Source organism: Eretmochelys imbricata, chromosome 13 (genome assembly GCF_965152235.1).
Source record: "Eretmochelys imbricata isolate rEreImb1 chromosome 13, rEreImb1.hap1, whole genome shotgun sequence".
In the NCBI taxonomy this organism is placed as follows: domain Eukaryota; kingdom Metazoa; phylum Chordata; order Testudines; family Cheloniidae; genus Eretmochelys; species Eretmochelys imbricata.
The window spans coordinates 28,234,383-28,250,552 of NC_135584.1; the positions used below are offsets into that span (position 1 = coordinate 28,234,383).

The 16,170-nt window shown below is 47.8% G+C and overlaps 1 protein-coding gene across 1 annotated transcript in view; it reads left to right on the plus strand.

The window, feature by feature from the left end:
* The window catches only part of NECAB3 (N-terminal EF-hand calcium binding protein 3), a 108,283-nt gene that overhangs the window by 54,385 nt on the left and 37,728 nt on the right, over positions 1 to 16,170 (plus strand). The window contains exons 4-5 of the mRNA XM_077832281.1: positions 6,193 to 6,218; positions 6,740 to 6,837. Coding sequence (XP_077688407.1) covers positions 6,193 to 6,218; positions 6,740 to 6,837 — 124 coding nt within the window. The remainder of the gene's footprint in view (positions 1 to 6,192; positions 6,219 to 6,739; positions 6,838 to 16,170) is intronic.

The window sequence follows — 16,170 nt, forward strand, 5'->3', positions numbered from 1 at the left end:
TGGTACTGAGCTTAAATAATTCCTCTCCCTCTCTGGTATTTATCCCTCTGATATATTTATAGAGCAATCATATCTCCCCTCAACCTTCTTTTAGTTAGTCTAAACAAGCCAAGCTCCTTGAGTCTCCTTTCATAAGACAAGTTTTCCATTCCTCGGATCGTCCTGGTAGCCCTTCTCTGTACCTGTTTCAGTTTGAATTCATCCTTCTTAAACATGGGAGACCAGAACTGCACACAGTATTCCAGGTGAGGTCTCACCAGTGCCTTGTATAACGGTACTAAAACCTCCTTATCCCTACTGGAAATACCTCTCCTGATGTATCCCAAGACCGCATTAGCTTTTTTCACGGCCATATCACATTGGCGGTTCATAGTCATCCTATGATCAACCAATACTCCAAGGTCCTTTTCCTCCTCCATTACTTCTAATTGATGCGTCCCTAGCTTATAACTAAAATTCTTGTTATTAATCCCTAAATACATGACCTTACACTTCTCACTATTAAATTTCATCCTATTACTATTACTCCAGTTTACAAGGTCATCCAGATCGTCTTGTAGGATATCCCTGTCCTTCTCTAAATTGGCAATACCTCCCAGCTTTGTATCATCCGCAAACTTTATTAGCACACTCCCACTTTTTGTGCCAAGGTCAGTAATAAAAAGATTAAATAAGATTGGTCCCAAAACCAATCCTTGAGGAACTCCACTGGTAACCTCCCTCCAGCCTGACAGTTCACCTTTCAGTAGGACCCGTTGTAGTCTCCCCTTTAACCAATTCCTTATTCACCTTTCAATTTGCCTATTGATCCCCATCTTATCCAATTTAACTAATAATTCCCCATGTGGCACGGTATCAAATGCCTTACTAAAATCTAGGTAAATTAGATCCACTGTGTTTCCTTTAAAAATCTGTTACTTTCTCAAAGAAGGAGATCAGGTTGGTTTGGCACGATCTACCTTTTGTAAAACCATGTTGTATTTTGTCCCATTTACCATTGACTTCAATATCCTTAACTACCTTCTCCTTCAAAAATTTTTCCAAGACCTTGCATACTACAGATGTCAAACTAACGGGCCTATAATTACCCGGATCACTTTTTTTTCCCTTTCTTAAAGATAGGAACTATGTTAGCAATTCTCCAATCATATGGTACAACCCCTGAGTTTACAGATTCATTAAAAATTCTTGCTAATGGGCTTGCAATTTCTTGTGCCAATTCCTTTAATATTCTTGGATGAAGATTATCTGGGCCCCCCGATTTAGTCCCATTAAGCTGTTTGAGTTTCGCTTCTACCTCAAATATGGTAATGTCTACCTCCATATCCTCATTCCCATTTGTCATGCTACCATTATCCCTAAGATCCTCTTTAGTCTTATTAAAGACTGAGGCAAAGTATTTGTTTAGATATTGGGCCATGCCTAGATTATCCTTGACCTCCACTCCATCCTCAGTGTTTAGCGGTCCCACTTCTTCTTTCTTTGTTTTCTTCTTATTTATATAAATACAGAACCTTTTACTATTGGTTTTAATTCCCTTTGCAAGGTCCAACTCTACTTGACTTTTAGCCTGTCTCACTTTATCCCTACATGTTCTGACCTCAATAAAGTAGCTTTCCTTGCTGATCCCTCCCTTCTTCCACTCCCTGTATGCTTTCTGCTTTTTCTTAATCACCTCTCTGAGATGCTTGCTCATCCAGCTTGGTCTACAACTCCTGCCTATGACTTTTTTCCCCTTTCTTGGGATGCAGGCTTCCGATAGCTTCTGCAACTTTGATTTAAAAAAATCCCAGATCGTCTAACTTCTGTAACTTCTGTAACAAATGAGACAGGGATGTTACAGACAACAGCTTTCTTTACTACACAACACTGATTATGTGACCATGTGATTGAAGACTGTATCATAGTGCATGTGCATAATGGGGCTCGATTAACGTTGCAAAGGAAACCTTAATTCTGGCATTTCCTACCTTTTGAGTGCTTGGGTTTACAACCTTGACAGTGTTCTTTTAACATCGCGTTTTGGGTGTAATTTCCTAAGTTTTTAAAAAAACAAACTCCCCAAAGCCCAGAAATTCCCTCCTATAGCATTACATTGAATCCCACGTGGGTCATTAGCCAGGTTGGAACCTTCTGACCACCGCACAGACCTGCCAGTTGAGCTAATGGAGTAACCGATAGCAGAAGTAGGTTGTCATCCTGTGTGTGGGCCAGCTCAGGAGGCGTGTGAGACACACTTAGCCAGTGGGTATCGCAGATCTTAGCGGACAGCCAAGGAATGGTGAGACTCGGGAATCAGGTGTTCCATTCCAGCCTCTGGAGGGGAGTGTGCTGTAGTGCGCACAGTCTCTTCTGCTCATTCCCACCAAGCGTGACCCCATCTGCCTGTCCCCTCCAGCCTGTCCCAGTCCTGTCTCTTCCCCACCCCTGGCTCTTTGTCTCACTCCCATTCTCCTCACCTAGCTAGTCCCAGTCTCCACAACTTCAGTCTTCTCATCCCAGTCTCCTTGCCCAGCCATTCCCAGTTCCCCTCACCAAACCTCCATCTCCTTGTGCTCAACCTCCTTGCTCAGTGAATCCCAGTTCCCCCTGTCCTGGATCCTCATCTGATCTGTCTCTCTCCCCCATCCCAGCCTCCATCCCCCCCATCCTCATACCCATACCCAGTGGCTCCCAGCCCTACTCTGCGTCCCAGCCTCCTTATCCAACCTCAGTATCCATCCCCCTCACCTGGCTTCTTGCTGCCGTGTCCTTGCTCAGCCTGTTCCAGTTCACACTCCACACCCCAGCTCCCCATCAGATCTTTCTCCAGGCCCAATCAGCCCCTAGTTTATCACTGGTTCTCAGTCTCCCCCTACCTACTGGCTCCTGGTCTCAACGTTTCATTCCCCAGCTCCCACTCCCAGTCTCCCTGCCCAGGCAGTTCCTAATCTCACTTTTCCTCTCCCCTGTCAATCTTCACTAACAGTTTCCACCTCATCCCACTGGCTCCATGTCACAGTATGCTCCCTCCCCCCACAAATCCAGCATCTGTCCCCTCTGCATCTAAATCAGGTGGTTTCCTCCCCCATAGAGCCTGGACCTCTCAGTGTGTCTCATTGAGGGCACAGGCGAGACAGGCTTCCTGCTCTGAGCCTGGGCCTGGACCCAGCATGGCCCACCGGACCCTAGAACTGTAGTTGCAGGGAAAGTCCTATTCAGCTTGCCCAATATGGGGATTTAGCTGCTAAAAGCAATGAAATCTCTAGGCATGTGTGAACTGCAATTTTTTTAAGGCATATACTTTGGTCATATTTGGGAATTTTTACGGACAGGGATGGCAAAAGAAATATCTCTCATACAAAGGCCATGCCCCTGTCAAATTTCAAGTCCCTGCTCCAAAGCATGGGGGCATTACATCTCCTCAAAGAAAATGTCACCAGAACTTTTTAACATGTGCAAAACAGCGTATTGTTTCCCCTTTTGACTGGAGTTTGTTAACCAAAATTCAGGATCTTGCAGGTTGTTTCCATTCAGAGGAGAAATTTATGGAATCAAGTGTTTCTTTGTGTGTAATTACAAAGAATGTATATAAAGTCCTATTTCCCTGAACACAGTGGGAATCAAGGATTCCCAGGAGACAGTTTCTTTACTCACAGTTCCAAGCCTCTCTCCAGCCAGCACTCTGCCCAAAAGATTTCTTTCTTAGCTTTTCCTCAGGGTCATGCTATAAGTCTGTCTTTGATTGTCCTCATCTTTTTTCTACCTTCTCTGTATCTTTCTGTAGTGTTTCTATACCCAGCCCCTGCATTTGCATTCAGACCCCAGGGAAAACCTCCTCAGATTGCATGATTCAGCTCCTACTCCAGCCTTCCATGTGGCCTGTATTTTGGAAATAGATGCTACTGTTTCAGCCGTTTATTCCATAAAGGCGCTCAGTTGCTTTTCATATTTGCCCTTAATGAAGGGCAACCGTTACATCCATTAGCTTCAACGAGGCTTCGCCCAACCCCCAGCATAGCTGCGTTTTTCCCTAGCCTTGTTCTCAGAAACGGCTGAATCATTTTAGCTGAAATTTCTCAACATAGTTCAGCCCAAATGGTTAAAATTTGGCAAAATTACATGCAGCTGAAAACTGGGCCTTATAATGGGTAGTGTTGGGCAATCTTAATAACAAGTGGTGCTACCAGCCCTGTGTATAATAGTTTGCAAAGTACTTTGGGATACTTTGGAAAACATCCTACACCACGAGATGAAGAAAGTAATTGTTATTGTTATTGTTTTATTTGTTTAGCCTCACAACAGTAGCTGCTAAAAGCAATCTGATGGCAATATTACCGCCTGACTGTCTCTCTCTTTAAACAAACCACGTAAGTCAGCAATCAGCAGAGGAATTCTGACATGAAATTAATTCTCAGAAAATATAACCAACCAGTCTGTGTTTGTCTCATTATTTCCACTAATCTAATTTTTTTAATGGAGCATTTCACTCAGCTTTGCATTTCCGTTGGTTTGGTCTGGAGAGGCCTCTTAGCATAAATTTACTCTAGATTCAAAATAGGACAAAGAAGACACTCATTTATGGACAGCAGAGAAAGGAGGTGCCTTTCTTTCCCTGCAACTCAGACACAGACACACACGCATGTGCCAACACACGGGTGCACAGTACCACTTTAGAACCTTTCCCCCAGGTTCTAGATCCTCTTTACAGTGGTCTCTCACAAACTATGGGGTCTGCCCTCCCACCCCCGCAGTGGTCTGGACAGTGCCTGGCTGGGGACAGAAGCTCTTGCCTTAGTTTTATTTATTGGCAATATTGAAAATAAGAAAATATCAGTGGTTGCCTTGGATTCCCTGCAACATTCCCCTATTCCAGCTCCAACTACTGACTCTTTCATGCATGCAGGACTGAGCAGGATTTTCCTCTGCAGTGACTCCTCCCTGTATCACTTGCACTGAGGGTAGGCAGTGGGTTGACTGTCACCTCTCTGCTTTCAATGCTTCCCTGCTAGCGCCCCGCCAGCATGTTTCCTCTGCAGAGGACAGAGGAGAGGAGAGGAGAGGAGAGGAGGGGAAGAGATGGGAGGGAGGAGGCATTATCTGCCTGGGAGATGAAGGGGCCAGAATGGGGGGACCCAGGCTCGCCATGAGCTCCTGTCTCCCCATAGGCAAAGAGTTAAATAGCGGTAAGATTTTGTCATAAATGCTGTGTGTACCTCCATGCGCTGCATGGTATCACCCTGCCTGCTGCACAGGGTGAAATCAGAGGGGGTGGTAATTGGGACACCAGCAGGGAATGGCAAAGAGAAGACGCATGCCAAGGGCTCTTGGGGAAACAGTGGGGAAGCTGTTCATTGGGGAATACCTCCTGCCTGTCTCCAGCTAGGCTAGTGAAGTGTATTCCTCCCAGGCTGAACACAGGGTGAAAGAGGATACTAAAACCTGAGAGATGCTCTCCTCGGCAGGAAGGGGCCGGGAGGGGCCAGCAGCGCTGCTGGAGGTGAGGTTTGGACAAGCTATGTGTACATTACATGCTGGGGCGTGATTCAAGCAGGTTTGTACTCAGCACAGCTCAGCCCTGTAACCTCTGCCTCTTCGGTGTGGTGTGCTGTCCCCCTCTAGTGGCAGCTAGGCCACCTAAAGCATGATGAGCCTGCTACAGCCCTGGCTAAGCGAGATGTGTCTTTTAGCTCATGACGCATTAAGCTCCAGAGGTCCCAGGTTTGATTCTGGCTGCCGACTAGAGTCTGTCAGCGTAACTACTAGTAAGAGAGCTAGTACGTGAGTGGGGGAATTGCCAGTGGGGGATTTGCCGTGGGAGACGTTAAAACCTGGCCCTTTGAACCCGCCACCTCCTGGGTTACCATTCGAAATTTCACCCTGAGAACCAGAGCGATTGGCTTGCATAGAAAACCAGGACAAAGTTAACACATTGCAACCTGATCCATGGCTCCTGAGCTCCTGCTGCTGCCTTGGAGGTAGCTGGGAGCAGCAGGGGTCGAACCACTCTCAGAATCAGGCCCCTGCTGAACCCTTGTATAACTCATCTGTTTTTTAAGTAGAGCTTTTAAAAACATGCTGATGAACAGCATGTGAACTAGAGAGTTCATTAGGGCCTCGCGTCCGCAGTTCTCAGCTGGCCCTTTGCAGCAGCTGTTTCTCTTGAGACCTGACCCATCCTCTAACCAGAGTTTGTTTTTCTGTTTCTTGCAGCAACTTAGAGACAGAGAAGTTGTGTGGTAAGTAGGGCCGCCAGTTCGGTACTTCTAAATGAATTAGTCCGGGAAGATTGTTTCAGAATTGCCCAGGTTTCTTGCTTTGCAGGATCACTGGCAGAGACAGGACACTCGGGTCTGAGCCAGTCTGGCCGTTCCTATTTGTGCATCTCATCCAGTTGTGACAGGATGATGTTGCAGGAACTCTGCAAGTTGGAAAGCATGGAGTTTGCCCCTGGGTGGGACATTTTGATCCCTGGGAAGGAAAGGGCGTTTTGCTTTATTCCATGGGTGTCCATCTGGAGTCATTGCGCTGATTTCAATGCGATTAACATGAGTTAGCAGACAGCAGTTTTGATCTTGTTTCATTATGTCTGGCACTGCAAATGCCTGCTGTGTAGAAAATGATCCTCAGCTGCCATTCCAGGTGAGGGCACAGGACAAAATAACATCCCGGCAGCAGGTTTCCTAGGAAATAGCAGGATGGAGACAGGCCTTGACGGAATTGCTTTGAAATCTAATCTTGATTGTCTGTCCCACTCCAGATTATTTCTCGGAACACCTGGGAGAATACAGACATGTGCTTTCTGCTCTGGAAGCCCTGAACACTGCTGTCTTAGCTGCCATGGACAAAACCAAACTGGTAAGGATGGGGCCTTTCAAAATCTAGGACCCACAGTGTGGGGAGGAGAGAACACATTGCCGCAGTGAAACCTGGGTCTTTGTAATGAGTGCTTTTGTGCCCTCAGATCCTTGGTGGGAATGTCAGCCCTCGCATGAATGTGTTAATGATAATGTAATTAACTGGCTAGTGTGTATATGCACCACTGCCCGCTAGTGGATGGAACTGAAACTCTTCAGCTGTATGTCATAGGCCCTATACTGCTAGTAGCCCATGCGGATTCTAACTGAGCCCGAGAGGCAGGAGCTGTGTGTTTGGAGCAGAGAGCTCCGAGTTCTGTCCCTGCTGTCCCCGTGGAATTCTGAGAGGCGGTGGGGTGAGTACAACACAGGAACAAGCAGGAAGTCGGAGGTGGCTGCAGCCTTGTCACAATGTGAAAAACAGGCTATTGCTGGGCTCAACTGACCGTAGCGCACGGGCTGGATGGATGCAGCAAAGCCTGTGGGCTGCATGGTATCCTGGTAAGAAAAAACAGCAGCTTGTAAAAGTCACAGCAACGTGCCCTAGTACCTGCATGGGTCTGGAAAGCACAGAGGTGCCGGGGAGTAGACAGGGCTGCGTTTAGCTAATGGAGTCTCTGGCTTGTGGGTGCTGAGGAGACTTGTTTGGATTTTTATTCTTGAGTGCTCCTGCAGCAGGGACAGGCGGTAACGTGGCCTCAGTTGTGTGTGTGCGTGCAGACTCGTGTATCTTTTGCGCTGGTAAGTGTCCCTTTTTATGAAACCAGGGCATGTGTGTGCCTGCTAGTGAGCACACACTAGACACTAAGCATTTCCAGCCCACTGCATCTCCCAAGAGGAGCTGTGCCTTCCCACTAACTAGCCTTGGGGTGGCCCAGGACAATGGGCAGTAATTCTTGAGCTAGGTTTGTACCCTTTCTGCAGGTATCTATGTGGGAGGGCAGAAGCTCACTGTCCAATATTATCCACAAGAGACAGGACAGAAACTAAAAATTATCCAGCAAGCTGATCTGGTACTGACCCTAGTTAGGACTCCAACCTTTCCCTCTAGCCCAGCTCTGCCCCTCAGTACATGACAAGGAATCATCCCTTCATTGCCTTTCTTGATCCCGTTATATGTTCACTATGCTTTCCTTGTTACTGTTTTCCCTCTATTCTCAGTGCCAATAGCCTGCCGAGCCCCACCGCGTTCCCTGGCTCTTTCCGGACAGTTACCATCACAAGTGCTCTTTGTTTGAGTTTCCTCCGGCAAAGCAGCTCCTTGCTAGTCATTACGAGGCAGAATAGTCTCCATGTCTGTAGCTTGCAGTGGTCTGAGTTGCGCTCGCGAGCTATCTAGATGGCTGTGTGTATTGCCTGGCTCTCCGGCTGGTGGGATATCACTGTGGAGTAATGGAATCCTGTGGATTCCCTAAGCATTGCAGCCAAAATACGACCCCCATATTCAACCAATGTGAGTAATAACCTCATGGTGCTGCTGCTCTGCTCTCACTCCAGTAGGAACAAGGCTGGCTTGACAGAGAGGGAACTGCACCATAGGCATGCCTGTGGCTGTCTCACTGCATGTGGAAAGGATACGTCTAGTCAAGGTATTATCATAGGGAGGAATACTACCCAGGAATGGTCACAGGTATTTGTTCCAGTTTTAAAATTAATATGCTTCGTCCGAGTGCATGATCCTTATATGTTCGCTTTCTACAAAGAGACCAGGGGCTGATTGTTAAAGGTATTTAGGTGCCTACAGATACCTAATGGAGCATAGGTGCTTTGGAGAATCTCACCTAAGTGCCTTTCTGCATCTTTAGGCACCAAAATATCTTTAACAGGCTTCCCTAAGCAGCCAGTTTGCTGGCAGGAACGTTTAGAGAAGCAAGGAATTTTGAGTGAATAGGAGGAAAAAATGCAGAAAGAATTTCAAAGTTGTAAACGTAAATCTCCACACTTGAAATCTGACTCTGAGAGTTACCTTGTCCACTTAGGGTAGGGACAACACCATGTGACCTGAGGTCTGAGTCCATTCAAAACTAACCAACACAGCTTGAGTATTGAATATCGAATGGAATGAGGGGCAGATCCAACCCTGATTCCCAGAAAGTATCCAGAGATAGAAAATGAGTACTTGTGGCATCTTAGAGACTAACCAATTTATTTGAGCATAAGCTTTCGTGAGCTACAGCTCACTTCATCGCATCCGATGAAGTGAGCTGTAGCTCACGAAAGCTTATGCTCAAATAAATTGGTTAGTCTCTAAGATGCCACAAGTACTCCTTTTCTTCTTGCGAATACAGACTAACACGGCTGTTACTCTGAAACCTATCCAGAGATAGTGACTCTGCTTTGAGAAAATTACAAACTGCTAAGGACAATCCACAAACAGAAGAAGAGGCTAAATTCATTGGATGAATTCCTGGCTACAAGTCATTTGCTTTAGTCCAGTTGCATGTGCTTCCCCTCTTGCTCTATCTTATAAGCTCCCTTTGCATGGTTGGAAGGCAAATCTGTGACTCGTAACTAGGCCACGCAGGCCAGGCCCTGCCTGCTTGTGTGTTGTATGGCAGAGTGTCTGCAGCAGAGAGCATTCCATGCTAAATACAGCGGTGAGAAAGCCTCTGTGACTAATGGATGGGAACACTCCCTGGGAATCAGCAGCCCCGTTTTGTATCTTAAGCGTGTAAATTGGCTTGAGTCTGTGCTCAGGGGCTTATTCCATTCACAGCTGCAGGGTGAGATGGAATTCCCAGGGGTTTTTCTTTCCATTTCACATGAAGCGGTTCAGACTCAGCATGCAGCAGATTAATGCGTGTGTGTGAGAGAGAGAGAGGCAGAGAGGAGAAGTGTGTGAGTGAGTGAGAGATGGAGAAGATGTACATGTGTGTTTCCAAGTCGTTATGCTTCATATAAGGTTTCTTCCATTGTACAAAAGTGTAGGAGCTAGGGGAGCAGGGCCACTGGCCAGCTCCACCAGCCAAGGAGGGTTGGTGTTGCTGGTGTTCGTCCCCCTCGAAAATCGGGCTCCAGAGACATTGAGTTTAATGCCCAAAATGGAGTCATCCAGATTTAGGGCACATTTTGGAAAATCAGGCCTTAAGTGACTTGCCCACTATCACACACTGACAATGCCAGGAACAAAACCCAGGAGTCCTGGCTCCCAGTCGTATGCTTTAACCACCAGACAACTCTCCCTGCCATTAAGCAAATGGTTAACTTTGAAGTGATTGCTCAGAAATAAAACTATTCAAGGCAGCACATGGCATAGCTGCACAGAATTCCAGACCTCAGTTCCATCTGCCATCTATTGCTCCCTTCAATATCCTTATTAAAAAGGAAGCAAGAGGCAGAAATATGCAAATCCCTGCATTCATAGAAGCCCTGCATACAGGATACGGCTGCGCACGAAAAGATTCTGACACCTGCTACCCACTCACTGGCATAAACAAGGCAATCAGAATCAGAAGAACATGTGAACAGCGGGCAATTACACCATGGGGCTGTCACCACAGCCATTTGCTTCAGCTCTAGGGGGAGAGAGAATCATTCACAGTAGGTGTCAGTCAGACAGTCCTGAGTTTGTTTCCGTTGGGGTGGAAGGGAGGATGGCTCAATGGGTAGCAGCACCACACGCTACCCTTCTGCACTAGCCGGGACAGAGAGACATAGCAAGTCATGGAAAAGGAGAAGAGGCTGATGAAAGTGAAGGAGGAGGACTGAGACCCACTTGTTCCTGTTGCCCTCCTATGGTGAAAAAGTACTACACCATAAAGAGACCGGGCACATTCCTTCCTGCTCCCAGCAGGCGATCAGCTTGTGCCATGAGGACACAGGGTCCTTGTAATTTTTATCCTTGGTGCTGTGACTGCAGACCCATCAATTATAGGTGGCACATGATGCAGCAATGCCTAGAGTAAATGATGCCTAATGCTTCCCATGATAAAACCCCCTTTTCAGTTGCCTATAACTTGGCCAGACTTTAACCATTCAAGCTACGTTTTCCGTGTTGGGTGTCTGCCTCAGGCTGAATTCTTTTGGAAAGTTTCAGCAAAAATGGTTGGGCAGATCCCAAGAACAAGTTCTGGGGGAAATGAATTAGTTGTTTATCAGGTAAATAGGAAAATAGGGGTTCCAATTCCCATAAGTCTCTGGTTATTTAGGTCTCCCACACAGTAAATAAAATTGGCATATTTCAGATGTCACCATCACCTCCAGTCAATATCCTCATTAAAAAGGCAGCAAAAGGCAGAAATATGTCCCATCCTATATGGGTTGGGTTTTTTCCAGGCTAGATTCTGTTCTCAGCATGGTCTGTGCGTCAAGGTTCATTAGACACAGGTACAGGGCAAGATGAAAGTATCTCCAGACGGTGTTTTTTGTAATGAGTTAATCCTTTGAGTATTCAGGTGTTTCTACAAAGAACAGTGCAATTACCGCCTGCTTCCCAGTGTGGCCCCCACATGATCTATTCATTCATTTAACAGTTACTGGTTTAATTATGCAAAAAGAACAGAAGGACTTGTGGCACCTTGGAGACTAACCCATTTATTTGAGCATAAGCTTTCATGAGCTAGAGCTCACTGCATCGGATGCATTCCATGGAAAAGGGTTGAATTATGATAACGCTCACAGGGATGTTAAAGATGGCTGTATGGGCCTGGTCAGCAGGCACCTTGAGCCACTCGTTTTCTTAAATGGACTTGTTACTTTTCTTTATCGCCTCTTACTCAGCTCTTTCATTGCTTGAGCAAATTCTCTCCCAGCACTCTATGCAATCCACTGACATTTCTGTGGATAACAGAAGCAAGAAGGCCAGGCTGAAATGCTAGATGGAAATGTAATGCAGTTCCAGGATCAATGCTAGACGTACAATAGGAGACAATGTTGGAGAGGTTTTTTTCCCCCTAGGGAGTTGGATCAGGGAGTAGCTCAGAGCTAACTCCTGCTTGTTTTACTCATGGTAATTGTCACATTGACTTGAATGGGGCTATATATGTGAGTAAGGAGGGTCAGGTTAGGGTTTACTATCCATAGCAAAAGTAGACAGCAGGGGATGAAGTCTGGTTTCTTATTAATGTGATGTGCCCATAGGCTAAGCCATTAGAATAAATTAGTCAACACATAAATAACCAGCTCTAAAAACATCAGGGATTTTCAAAAGCAGGTAGGTGACTCAGGAGCCTAAGTACCAGTGATTTTCAGTGAGACTTAGGCTCCTAAGTCACTTAGACACTTTTGAAAATTTTCCCTGTTGCCTCTTTCCCGCCTGTGTCTTAATCACATTCCCTCTTCACTCAGGCTGGCATTATCCAAGGGGTCCAGCTCCCAGGGAAAGTAACTGGGATTATTACTTATCACAGAGCGCTGGCCAAAGTCCATCAGATTTAAGGCCCCAGAATTGTTTCCATCCAAACCTCCTGTTTTCACTCAACCATAACTGTTGAATTTTTCGATTTCTGGGCTGAAGTTTTCCAGACTTGGTCTCTGTCCCAAGGGAATTTTGGGGGATGCTGGTGGAAGTTAAGCAAAAACAGCCCAAATGTCTTGGAATTAAGGATAAAGAAGAAAATAGTTTTCATGATATTAAAAAAATGTGTGTTCATCCAGCCGCCCCCCCCTTTTTTTGAACAGCCCTAAAGTCAAAATGGCTGGGGATTTTAAGTTCCAATTTGGCAGGGATATAGCCATCCTGCAGGAGCAGTGCAAGGCTTTGTTCTGGAGGGAATTGGGGTTGATTTGCTAGTTACCTGTGATTGAAAATCACCATACAGAGTATGGGCAGTAGATTTCTTTGCTAAGCAATTTAGTGGCACACCTAAAGAAGGCTGCATTACACTTGTGTGCAGAGCTAACTTATCTGAGCAATACACAGCTTAATCTCCTGAAGGGCCACTTTCTAACTATTTCAGAGAAACAGAAGTTCTCTTCCTGTTCCCACATTCCCCACCATGATGCTCTTCGCCTACAGGAAGGTGCTTGGAGCCAATAAATGCAGAATTCTCTCCTCCTGTCTTCCAGTGACTTTCACAATTCCTTGCGCTATGGGGGGAGTCCTCCTCTCTGGCCCCTGTCCCGTAGCAGCCTGCCTGCACCCCAAACTCATCCCCAGCCCTCCCCCACCCCAGAGCCCACCCCCCCAGCCAGAGCTTTCACCCCCCACCGCACCCTCAACCATCTGCCCCAGCCCTGGGCCTCTCTAACACCACAAAGCCCTCATCTCCAGCCCCAGCCAGAGCCCTCATCCCCCTGCACCCTAACCCTCTGCCCAAGCCCTGAGCCTCTCCAACACCACAAACCCCTCATCTCCAGCCCCAGCAGAGCCCTCATCCCCCTGCACTCCAACCCTCTGCCCCAGCCCTGAGCCTCTCTAACCCCCCAAGACCCCCCAGTCCCAGACAGAGCCCTCACCCCCCACACTCCTACTCTCACCCTGAGTCCCTCCCACACCCAAACCCCTCATTCCCAGCACCAGACAGACCTCTCACCCCCTACAACCCTACTCTTGTCCTGAGCCCCTCCAATACTCCAAACCCCTCATCTGCAGCCTCACCCCACAGCCCTCACCCCATAGCCCTGCACCCCCTCCCGTCCCCAAACTCCCTCCCAGAACCTGCACCCTGCACCCCAGTCCCCTGCCCCAGCCTAAGGCCTGCACCCCAGACCTCCTCCCCCACCCAAACTCCCTCCCAGAGCCTTGGGCAGGTGGGGGGTGGAGTTTGGGTGGGGGTGGGTTCTGGGCACCACCAAAATTTCTACAAACCTGCCACCCCTACTAGGGCCCAGGCTGGAGTTTCATTGGCAGGGCAGGCTGGACCTCCCTTTGCCTCCAGGAAGGTGGGGGACACTGACTCTCAGAACCTGGAGGTAAAAGAAGGCTGGAAAATGTAGTTCCCCATAGCAGCCATGACAAGGGACAAGCATGGTGGGAAAGAAAAGGACTGTGTAAAAAGCCCCTGGGGATAAAGATGCTGGTCCCCTTTTAAAGTGTTTTGAGACCACCAGATTAAAACCTAGACATCTTTTGTTTTATTTACTGCTTTATGTTTCCCTGTTTTCAAATAATTTATGAACACCTTTCCAGGGCCAGATCTAGAAGGAATCAGGCTGGGCCTCTGGGACTCTCCAGAGTTCTGGGCACACACATTCTCTGTTCTTTGGTTGACTCTTGCAATTGTTTCTTTGTACAAATTTTGAAGCTGCTGCCTCTGCCAAGTGTCTGTGACACTGCAGAGACTGGCTGAGTGTTCTGGACAAACCAGGATAAAGCCCAAAGCAGGGGCCATTTTCAGTTTTGTTTACAAATCCCAGAATTTGTCTTTACTTTTTGTCCTGATCCATCTCAGGGTGGCCTCTGGCAGAGAGCCTGTCTGGCAAGGGTCACCTTGGCTGCAACTGCACACCATGCATTGGCTCAGAGCAGGCTGGTTTGGAGAGAGCCACGGGGGTAGGTCAAGTAAGGGGCCATCAGATCTGTACTTCTGCTGGGAACCCCCAGCATCTCCAGGGCATGAGAGGGCTGGGCCTGCCTGCAGGTTGAGGGGGGTTGTGAATTCAGACACCCCAATTCTCACTTAACTCCCTGCACAAAGGTCTGTTTGCAGAGAGAGGTGAATTTCACCCAGAGAGCGTAGGGCTCCCTAGTAGGCTTGGTGGGGAACTCCACCATGGACCATTGTGTGTAGGACAATACTGATTCACCAGCTCTGACAGGCAGGGGGTCAAGAGAGGGGGAGCCATGACCCAGAATAGCCCAGTGACTGATGCACTCCACTGGGTTGTGGCAGACTCAGGATCATATCCCTGCTCTGGAGCAGTGACTTGAACCAGGCTGTCCCACACAGTGCGTGTCCTAACCACTGGGCTGTGGAGTCCATCCCGTAATTATTTATCCCAAGTGGAACAGCTCCAGCAGCAGAGCTGGTGGTCAGCTGGGATGTGGGGACCAAGGCTCAGGTCCCTGCTCCAAATGAGGCAAGGTGGGGACTTAAATCTGGGTCTCGCACATGCCAGATGAGTGCCCTGGCCACTGAGCTACTGGCTGCTCTGGGATGGGCACTCCCTGGTTTTTCCTGAGAAATCTGGAAGGTCTCAGTTTTGTTCTGCATTGGAATAGAAACAAATGTTGAAACCTTGACATTTCCCCCAAAATATAAATCTTGTTTTCCGGCCCCCCTCCTGTCTACCTGCCATGGCAAAGCAGAACTGGTGATCAGACCTGTTCACCAGCTGAAAAGCAGGCTAAGAAAGTGAAGTCTTATTATCTAGAGCCTCTGGACTGGGACTCTGGAAAGCTCAGCTATTCCTCCTCCTGCCACTGGCTTTCTGGGCAAGTCCCTTTGTGCCTCTGTGTCTCAGTTTCCCCATTTGTAAACTGGGGATAAAGATGCTGGTCCTCTTCGTAAAGTGCTTTGAGACCGCCAGATTAAAACCTAGACATCTTTTGTTTTATTTACTGCTTTCCATTGCCCTGTTTTCAAATAATTTATGAACACCTGTTTCTCCTATGCTTGCTTGTAGCGAATCACTGTAGCGGATGAATAATGGGCCCCTTGGAAAGGCTACATTGGAAGCCAACAAATTTGCATTCTGTACCTTTCCTCCTCAGCGGATCCTAGGGAGGGTCCATGGGTAATTAGTTCCAGACGGCTTTTGCAGTAAACAGAAGAGAGCGTCTGAGTTTGTGCAAATCACGCAAATACAAAAGAATGATGTTGGCAGTGATTTCAGTGCCCAAAGCTTTAGCTAGAGAGAATGAGACTGTGCACAGCTGGAGTCTATTCAGGAATCCCCAGCCCACATTCAGGTCCCCCCCAAAACCAACGCCCTGATCCCTTTGTAATAGTCTCTTTATTTGGATTTCCTTACAGCTGGGGCAGGAGATTGAAACAGCAGGGGGAGCTCTCACCACACCAGCCAAGGAGATGAGGTGGGGGAGTTGGTGGGGAATACTGCGTAGCTTTGGTTTCCTCAGAGGAGGGAAAGCTGTTCCCTCCCACTTACTGCCATCCCCGCCCCCCCACCCCTCACCCCCCGGGCTCCTAAAACCATGCCAGAGACCTTGGGGGTTGGATTCATTTGACCGGGCTGTGGACATCCCGATGGTTCAAGAGGCGCATGCAACCTCAGCCTCCATGTAGAGCAACCCCTTTGCATGAGGATAAGTGGTTTGTATCTGTTGCTGTGCTGTCTTGCTCTTGGTTTAGCCAGCCTGGGTTGAGACACTCTGCCTGATGCTCAGCTGCCTGGTGGCTGGGTGTGTACCTGGGTGTGCAGTTGCGAAACCCTGACCCGGTACTCCAAATAACACCTCACATGCTGGGGGAGCTCAGTCTGAACTGGACTCCAG